Source organism: Echiichthys vipera, assembly GCF_963691815.1.
Source record: "Echiichthys vipera genome assembly, chromosome: 1".
In the NCBI taxonomy this organism is placed as follows: Eukaryota; Metazoa; Chordata; class Actinopteri; order Perciformes; family Trachinidae; genus Echiichthys; species Echiichthys vipera.
In genome coordinates, this window is record NC_139826.1 from 36,996,719 (window position 1) to 37,007,068 (window position 10,350).

Consider the following 10,350-nt stretch of genomic DNA (forward strand, 5'->3'; position numbering starts at 1 on the left):
ATGAATGCAGGGATTAAACTGTTTTGGGATGTTTTTGTTTTACACATGGGGACTTTTCACCTGCAGCCAGGGAGAAGAAGCTGAAACTCAGCGTGCAACGGATGGGGACTGAACCACTGCACTATTTGGTTCAGTGAGCTTTAGTTTTCCAAACCAAGCTTCAAAATGAGTACAATTTCAAGCTGAAGAACGAAACAATGAGCTGAACCACGCTATGAATGTGGAGCTGCACAGTCGGTCGAGTCACCGCACAGAGTCATTTAATCCACGTCCTGTAAACCAACCAAACTGATGTGATCTCCCAGAAACACGTGCATGTTGTACTTTGACTCCTCCTGACTGCGTAAATGTCAATAAAAAAAAAACCTGTGATAGCTTTTGTATAAAAATACAAGCAAAGTAGAGTCTCCATTCAATCAGAGCAGCATCAATTATTCATGGCTGCTCCTGTCGGCTGCGCGGCTCCCGGGATCGATGCCTCTGTAATGTGGACTGATACGAGCCCCTGGTCGAGTCCTGGCTGCAGCAGGTTAATGGTCCGACTGGATTTCACCCGCTGCAGGACGCACTTCCTGGATAAAACTCTGCACCACACCCCACTGACACACAGATCACAGGGTGTTGTTGCAGCTGTGTGTTTATACTGTACATATAATATCTCAAATCTCAAAATAAAGACGGACGTAGCTACGCTGATGTCTCCCGTTGGTTTGTGGAATAGTTTTGTAGCCAGGGGTTTTGGCATTTTTGCCGTCGCCATCTTGTTTTTTTAGAAACCGGACGTGACCATGGTTGAACAAAAAGGGCGAGCTGCATTCATGCTGTCGTTTCAATGAGGCGGTGCTAAGCTAAATGCTAAAGACAGAAACTGGCTGTTTTTTAGCCGGTTGACCAGAGTCATCCTGTCCAAAGTCACCAGAGCTGGTTGAAAATCCCCATTTCCCCTTAAGTTACCTGCTAACGCTAGAGCTAGGAGGAGCAGGACCTATGTTCGTCGCTTTGTATGTTACCCTTTATCACAGAAAGGGACCGATGTTCCCTGGTCTGTTATTTTTCCCACAACCAGTGCAGGATACCCCGGCAAATAGGCTTACGTAGACCCTAACTCTACCCCCTAACCCTGACCCTAACCGTAACCCCTAACCCTGACCCTAACCGTAACCCCTAACCCTGACCCTAACCGTAACCCCTAACCCTGACCCTAACCGTAACCCCTAACCCTGACCCTAACTGTAACCCCTGACCCTAACCGTAACCCCTAACCCTGACCCTAACCGTAACCCCTAACCCTGACCCTAACTCTACCCCCTAACCCTGACCCTAACTGTAACCCCTAACCCTGACCCTAACCGTAACCCCTAACCCTAACCCTAACCGTAACCCCTAACCCTGACCCTGACCGTAACCCCTAACCCTGACCCTAACTCTACCCCCTAACCCTGACCCTAACTGTAACCCCTAACCCTGACCCTAATCGTAACCCCTAACCCTGACCCTAACCTTAACCCCTTACCCTGACCCTAAGCGTAACCCCTAACCCTGACCCTAACTGTAACCCCTAATCGTAACCCCTAACCCTGACCCTAACCTTAACCCCTTACCCTGACCCTAACCGTAACCCCTGACCCTGACCCTAAGCGTAACCCCTAACCCTGACCCTAACCGTAACCCCTAACCCTGACCCTAACCGTAACCCCTGACCCTGACCCTAATCGTAACCCCTAACCCTGACCCTAATCGTAACCCCTAACCCTGACCCTAATCGTAACCCCTAACCCGAACAAAATGCTGAATTAAATTGGCGAAGGCAGAGGCTAATGTGACTGTGGATCACAGGCATGACCCCGAGCTAGCTAGCTTACGTTGTTGCTTTGTTAGCAATTTGCATCCGAATAACAATCAAAACATTTTTAGGCGACCACAATGTTACAACAAACTCTGATGAAGTGAAAACACAACAAATCATAACTTAACCCAATTACACAAATAAATCAGCAAAATGTGATAAGTTGGGGTAAAAAAATATATAATAGAAAGGTAAATGAAATAAATACAGCACTGAATAAATAAATAAAATTAGCAGAAAATCTTTTTCTTTTACCTTCCATTTACTAAATCAAGTCTTCCTCACTATGTGTGTGTGTGTGTGTGTGTGTGTGTGTGTGTGTGTGTGTGTGTGTGTGTGTGTGTGTGTGTGTGTGTGTGTGTGTGTGTGTCTGTGTGTGTGTGTGTGTGTGTGTGTGTGTGTGTGTGTGTGTGTGTGTGTGTGTGTGTGTGCGTGCTTGTGTGTGCGCGTGCGTGTTTGTGTGTGTGTGTGTGTGTGTGTGTGCTTGTGTGTGTGTGTGTGCTTCTCGTTTCCATTATTCTACCCAATCAATTTGTGCTGTCGTTCAATGAAGAGGCTGAATGTTTCATGGCGAGTGCGGTAAATGGAGAGTTTCTGAGAACCTGTGAATGACATGATGAAAGTGTTGCCTAGTAACAGTAATCCTCCTTTGATGTAATCAGAGTACGTTATAAGAACAGCTGACGACGCAGCAGATGGTTCCTGCAAGATCTGACAGAAAACAAGAAGTTAATCAGGATTGGATTGAGTGTTTATTGCATTTTTATCATCTTTTTGTGACATTAGTGTTTATTCTGAACGGTCCCTGACAAATAAACATAATAAACTACACTTTAAAATGTTTTATTGAATTGTTATGAAACATTTCAGTTTATGTTACCCCCGGTGAAAGACGTGTTTCAGGACCCCTCCACCACACCGACCCTCAAATAAATACCTGGATTACACAAGAGTTACAGTGTTTTACTTTTCATAGGTATATGCACAAACACCCTGAACACTTAAGTAGCGTTCAGGCGCGTTTAACATTTCATCCATCGCTTCTCCGTCCATCTGCAAACTCAATTTCCTTGCAGGAGTTCATCCCAAAGCATCAAAAAAGAGAAGTCTAAGTCTTAAAACCAATGCGGAGACAAAACCACCCCATTGAAAAAGTAAAACCAGTAAAAAAAAGACACAAAATGACTTCAATGGGACTCAAAATGACTAAAACATATGCAAAACTATAACAAATAAATGCAAAATGACCACAAAAGGAAGCAAAACGACTAAAAATGGACCTGTATTCTTACATCTACTTCATCGACCCATCCACCACACCGACCCTCTTACTCATATTTTAGCGCTCTTACTGGCATATAAATACCTGGATTACACAAGAGTTACAGTGTTTTACTTTTCATAGTTATATGCACAAACACCCTGAACACGTAAGTAGCGTGCTGTTTACAGTTTTTACATTTCATCCATCGCTTCTCCGTCTATCTCTGGTCAATGATGCAGAGGAACGTCTGCACCGATCAACGGACTGAAGTGTTTAGTGTCAGATCAGTGTAGGCACCTCAACAGTAACCTGACTCTGCCAGATGGATTGTTTCGCATTTTCTCAGCATATCTGGTAACTCTGGTTTGGAGATCTTTTGGGAAGGGGCGAAAATACTGGTTGCCGATTGGATAAACCATCCACCATCTGTCTATCACCAACATGTCTTTTAAGGATATTTTCTGTTTGTTTAACGTGAATTTACGGATAAAAGGCTCAATTTCAGGTGCGCGGTCCAGGTTCAACAGAAGGATCCAGGTGAAAAAAGCGTTAGCGAGCGTCTTGCTCAATAGCTGCGTTCATCTGATCCCCAGAAGACGCCATGTTGTTTTCTCTGAACAGTCGCTTTTCATTTTGTCACACTCAAACCCGCCTCAAAACCAACGCTGATTGGTTCAGTCGCTTGGCAAACTGCTCCAAATTTTCTCCGCTACACGTTACTAGACTGATCTGCGAGTAAAATACGATGGAGCTTTCGTTCCCCCTCTGTAAAGCCAGTTTCAACATGTCCAGCTTTCTTTTCGTAACATGAAAAAAGCAAGAAAACTCACACCTTGTTGATATTTTTGTAAAACTGCAAGCTCAACAGAGGGGGAACGAAAGAACGCAGACAATGGAGCGGTTTCTATTGGTACCATTCACAACTTTCGACACCGGAAACGCAAAAAATAACGTGTGAACGGGCTGAACCGGACCGGTCCGCTCAGTGGAAACGCGGTTAAAGCGTGGTGAGAGCGGTTACGATACAAGAAAGTGGTTTTGATAGCTGTTAGTTAATTATCTGACCTAATCATTCAGCCAGAGTTCAGACCGTTTCCGTTCCTACTGTCTTTTTTTTTTAGAGTCAGATACATTGATCTGGTTGTTTGCCAGAACATGTGGCGTTCTCATCCTGCCGGGCTGCAGCGTGATAATGTGAGCAGCATTAAATATTCAGCTAAGAGGAAGTTGAGTGTCACTGCATTATCTGAGATGTCAGGCATTTATTGATGACTATCCTTTATCTGTTAGGGCTGAGAGGACACACACACACACACACACACCCACACACACACACACACGTACACACACACACGCTGAACCACTGGGAGTAATATTATTTGTCTGATAGATGTAGTCTATTTGTTTCATGAATTATAGATCTTCCAAAATGTCATCCACACTGTGTGTATGACCTCACCTCCTTGCTGCAGCACTTTCTGGAAGTTTAAACTGGGAAACTAAAGGTTATGCATCAATAAGTGAAGCTTTTTTTAGAGGAAAAAAAGAGAAAAGCTCTGTTGTTTCCTCTGTCGGACTGAATTGTTAATTAGACAGAGTCGGTGACGGGCTGCTCGTAAAACCTGAGTAATAATTTTAAAACAGACTTAACCAGGTTTAAAGCTCCCCGTGAAATGCGCTTTGATGCTTTAAGTTAAGCTCTACGGGTCAAAACAGCTCAAATCAGCGTGCGGAAAATAGAATTAAAGGCCGAAATAATTCACTTTGTGAATGAAGAAGCACTCTCGGGCTGTTATCTCTCCTCTTTCTTTTCTCGGAGATGGAATTCATCAATGGATGTGTAAAGGAGAAGTAAGAGAGAGAGAGAGAGAGAGAGAGAAGAGGATGTCTCTCTGCCATTAACCTGAAACCAACCTCCCTTCATTCATTCATTCAGAGCCAGAGAAGAGAGGAAACTGCTGCCCCCTCGGGGATTTGGCATCATAATTATATAGGAGGCGGAAGAGTCTGCCGTCTGTTAGAGCTGGAGCTGGCTGCAGGCGGGTCACACACACACACACACACGTCCTGTGCTAATGTGCAGTGGTCCTGACATGGATGTGGACGCCTGACACTAGTTTGTAAGGTAAGATAATCTCCTGCATTAATCTTCAAAGAGTGAATAACATCCGAGAGTGGTTACCGTGACGTTAAACCTCCTGCTGCTCACTTTGATTACATCTTGTTTTGTCGGGGACCAAACTGCTGCACGAGCAAACGTCCTTTTAACTGACTTTAGTGAGAAAACAACAGCTTTGTAAGCAGTTTAATAAAACTTGAGCATGAAAAAGTGTGTTGCCTTGTAAAATGTTAAGTCTGTGATGTTTTCCTGTATTTTATTTTAAGGGAACTGATGCATTTTCATCTGCTGTTTCTGATCTGTGCGGTCTTAATTCGATTTATTGCAACTGGAGATCATCAACCTCATCATCTAGATTAAAAAGCAGTCCTGCAGATTACAGGAAGTTCTTGGTCAGGGTGTGACCGAATGGCGCCGATAAATATGTTTAAAAAACTGTAAAGTGAAAAGAACCCAGTCTGATTTGAAGAGGGTTGTTTGCGGCACCGTTAAGGTCAAATGTTTCTAAAGAGAACCTGTTCAATACAGATCAAAAAAGGACTTTGCAAAGATGTTAATTAGAGCTTTGTGGTGAGAGAAAAGGGTAAAAAGTCATTTTATCAGTGGGACACACACTGGTGACACAACTCAGCTTCTCTTTAATAAACTACATTTTGAATATTGTCTCATAAATGTGTTAATGATCTGAGTCATGGTTGTGCGATCCTGTTATGACTCTTCGTTTTGAATGTGTCGCAGAGTAAGAAGAGGAAGCGGCCATGTCAGAGAAGAAGCCACGAGGCTCGGACACGCGTCCCAAATGCGGCCTGCGCAGCTGGAGCGCAGACAGTTACGTTTGGCGGGGGAAGAAACGCTCCCGGAGTTCTCGCAACGGGTCGAGTCCTGGAGGTCTGGAGGCGGAGGGGACGGAGGAGCTGGGTGTGCGGTCGACATCCTGTCCGAGGCGGCGCAGAGAGCGGAAGTGTAGCTGCAGCACTCTCGGGGACGCGTTGACGTCCGCAGACATGGACGCAGTGTGTCGGAAGGCCTTGTCCCGCCGCTCTCTGCGCCAGAAGTTTCAGGACGCCGTGGGCCAGTGTTTCCCTCTGCGCTCTCACCATCACCACCATCATCATCACCACCATCCATCGGGCTCCTCGCGACCCTTCTCGGTGCTCTTCTGGTCCAAACGCAAGATCCACGTCTCAGAGCTCATGCAGGACAAATGCCCCTTCTCGCCCAAATCTGAACTGGCCCGATGTTGGCACCTTATAAAGAGTCACGCCACCCACCCAAGTGCCCTGAAGGACATGGAGGCTCCCCTCAAACCCAATGTGTCATCTTCCTCTACCTCCCCGCCACAGACCCCTCTCTCCTGGGAGGACATCTGCTGTTCTCCTGGGCCTGGAGGCACCAGTCTGGAGGACTGGGACCCTTCTTGTCCTCATGGGGGAGCAGAGGGCAGCTGTGGCCACACTGACTACATCCTGGTCCCAGATCTCCTCCAGATCAACAACAGCTCCTGTTACTGGGGTGTGTTGAACCGCTTCGAGGCGGAGGAGCTGCTGGAGGGCAAACCAGAGGGAACGTTTCTGCTGCGGGACTCCGCCCAGGACGAGTTCCTCTTCTCGGTCAGCTTCCGTCGCTACAGCCGCTCCCTGCACGCACGCATTGAGCAGAACGACAAGCGTTTCAGCTTCGATGTGCGCGACCCGTGCATGTACCGGGATCCCAGTGTGACGGGACTGCTGCGACACTACAGCGACCCGGCCACCTGCCTTTTCTTTGAACCCCTGCTTTCCCGGCCGCTATCAAGGACCTTCCCTTTCACCCTCCAGCACCTGTGCAGGGCTGTGATCTGTAGCCACACCACCTACCAGGGCGTAGACAACCTGCTGCTGCCTCCTCAGCTCAGGGACTACCTCCGACAGTACCACATTAAGTGCGATGGGGCTTGCGCTGTGTGACAGCCCAGCACCGGTCTCTTACGGTGGAAGGCAAAGATGGGACAAGCAAAAGCAGGTTCTCTTGGCAGAGAGGCGTGAATATTGCCATTAATCTCCAAGTACTGTAGCTTTGCTGCTGCAGATCATTAGGGTCTTAAAGGTGCACAACCAAGATGTTTGTCGATCTTGATGCATAAAGAGAACAACCAAAGCCTTCTCCGCAGGTCTGATATATACTGAAGGACGCTTGTCTTCCTTCAAGGGATAGTTTGAAAGCTTGGAGTTCTGCTTCCGCTACTTGGACTGTTTCGGGGGGGCGATGCCCAAGCTCATGGGACAAGGAAGCCGTTGACTATGATACACTGAGACACCTGTAATCAACCAAACGTCCCAAAACACTTGCCTCATCATCTTTAAATGGACTATTCCTCATCAACAGGTTTGTGCGAAATCTTACGAAAAGTTATGCTCAACACTTTCTATGATGCGTTCTATTTAACGCTATTAAACTGCAACAAGAAGTGGACCACAATGTTTACGTTTAGGCACCAAAACTACCTTTACGTAACGGATAAGTTTAACTTGGTAAAGATAAAAAAAAAGGTTGTAATTTGACTTAGTACTTCCGTGATACACCCCTCCCTATAGCAGTCTTGTACTTCATCACCTGATTACCTTCTTTAACTTCTACAGTAATAAATGTGTGAATCAAATACAAATAAATGTGCGTTACTTTTCGTAGTTACAGGTACAAACAGTGACTGAGAACAAGACATTAAACTTTAACCCTCACTTTTGGTGGAATATTGACTCTTGAGCGTTTTTTCCTCCCCTACTTCATCGTCTTTAATCAGAGTTGTCTTGTTCGGGTATCTAGTGTCTCTAACGGCAACTTTAGGGACGACAACCTTTTATGGTTTCCTGGCAGAGCCCAAACCTCCTTTAATGTACCTTAATATCATAAATGTGTAATGCTGTTGGCGAGGTCCAGCACCCAACCGGTGCTGTCAGAAGACTCCAACTGTTTCTCGTAATATGCAGATATCATTAAATCTTTATTAACGTCTCAACTGAGCAGTATTGTTAAGGCAAAATGGTGCATATGGTCTTTTCCAATATTGCAATATGAACAATGTTGAAGTCTTAACTAGTCACCAAACTCATGTGGGGAAGCTTCTCACGGAGAGGACTCTTTCAAAGGGACTGTACTCTTGTCTGCAGACACAAGATGGCGGCACAACCGCACCGACGGGACTTCATCTGCTTCACTTGTCTGTCTCTACCCAACTCAGCTGCTTCTTTATCATTCAGTCTGAGCTGAAATCTCCTCTGTAGCTTAATGTTTTAACATCAGTCGTGCCTCTACAGCTTTAACAAAGGGTTTACATGTTGGAGTTTTACGGAGAGCACATGGAAATGACAAAACACATGCAAATGGAGACAGATTTTTGACGCTGATGCTGGTTTTAAAGAGGGAAATTAAGTGTTTATATAGTAATATTTTTGTGGTTGAATGAAAACAGATCTTTTCTATGTGGATTTTGCACTGATGTGACCGGAAACGTGCTCAGAAGGCTGCTTTCCTCAACAAATAACTTGAATTCAAGAATATTTGACACTATTATACATTATACACACAACGCATGACACTGTCAACTACTTCTGAACGAACACTAACAAAATATAATAAAGATTTAATCAAAATAAAATAAATAGCTAAATAAATACTGTCAATTGCTGAACATTTGAGTAACCAAAAAGCAAAATGACTCAAAATCACGGCAAGCATCATGTTCTGCATCATGTATTCTGTAAAAGGGGGAAAACACACACGCTGATACAGATGGAAAGTAATATGTCTGTGATCTGACAGCGGTTTGTGCAGCTTTTAGAAAAAGAAACTGCTTCAAAGTGAGAAAACACAACCACACACACAGAAAAACATGCCAATTAAAAATGTGAATCGTGCAATCGCAAAGTTTGAACTAGAGGAAAAACAAAACAACAAGTGTAAGTTCTGTGCTTAAGTGCAATGTTGCAGTACTTTACTTGAGTAATTCCAGTTTGTGCTACTTTATACTTTTACTCCACTACATTTATAAGAAGAAGAAGAATTATTACTTTATTCATCCCGGGGAAATTCCACTTTTTCACTCTGTTATTATTATTATTCATGTTACACACACACAGGCCCGAAATACACACACATGCACAAACAGGACCTATATACATGCAATTAATGGAGAGATGTTAGAGCGAAAGAATGAGGTCGCGGGTACAAGCGGCCGAAATGTGTTTCCTCAGGAGGGTGGCTGGAGTCTCCCTTAGAGAGAGGGGGAGAAGTTCAGCATCCGTGAGGAACTCGGAGTAGAGCCGCTGCTCCTTTGCATTGAAAGGAGCCAGTTGAGGTGGTTCAGGATCATCTGGTAAGGATGAACCCTGGGAGCCTCCCTAGGGAGGTGTTCCAGGCACGTCCAGCTGAGAGGAGGCCTCGGGGAAGACCCAGGACCAGGTGGAGAGATTAGATCTCCACACTGGCCTGGGAACGCCTCAGGATCCCCCAGTTAGAGCTGGTTAATGTGGCCCGGGAAAGGGAAGTTTGGGGTCCCCTGCTAAAGCTGCTGCCCCCGCGACCCGACCCCGGATAAGAGGCTGAAGATGAGATGAGATGAGATGTTAGAGCGAGGGGGTTGCCAATGAATCGGCGCCCAGAGCAGTTGGGGGTTCGGTGCCTTGCTCAACAGCACCTCGGCCCATTTATTTCTGGCTGAACTTCTCCCCCTCTCTCTAAGGGAGACTCCAGCCACCCTCCTGAGGAAACCCATTTCTGCCGCTTGTACACGCGACCTGGGAGCCACTGAAAAGGTTGCAGACCCCTGTATTAAGTGAATGAAACTGTTTCCCCTCATTGTGTTCTGATGTGTATTCGATGGTGGTTTCTTTATTTGCAGACTTTATTTTCTAAATGCTGCACGTTTGTTGTCAAATTGTTGTCCGATTTCCCTCCGTTGACTAGTCTTCTGCCTGTTTCCATGTGTTTGCGTGCTCTGAGCTCTCGGGGCCACCGTACAGAGTGGCGTTCACTAACAGCACCACTCATTATTCTCAGTGTGTTTGAATCCCTGTGATTCCCCCCTGGAGGCATATATCGTATTCACCACACAAACCAATAAATGCCATTTACACACGCCTGTGT

General features: G+C 45.5%; 1 protein-coding gene across 1 annotated transcript; it reads left to right on the top strand.

Annotated features, from left to right (window-relative positions):
- Positions 1-5,987: 5,987 nt before the first annotated feature.
- socs4 (suppressor of cytokine signaling 4) lies at positions 5,988-7,175 on the top strand (the record flags this gene model as incomplete). Its single annotated transcript, XM_083918735.1, has 1 exon — positions 5,988-7,175. The coding sequence occupies one exon, from the start codon at positions 5,988-5,990 to the stop codon at positions 7,173-7,175; it is 1,188 nt and encodes a 395-aa protein (XP_083774861.1).
- Between the last annotated feature and the right edge of the window lie 3,175 nt (positions 7,176-10,350).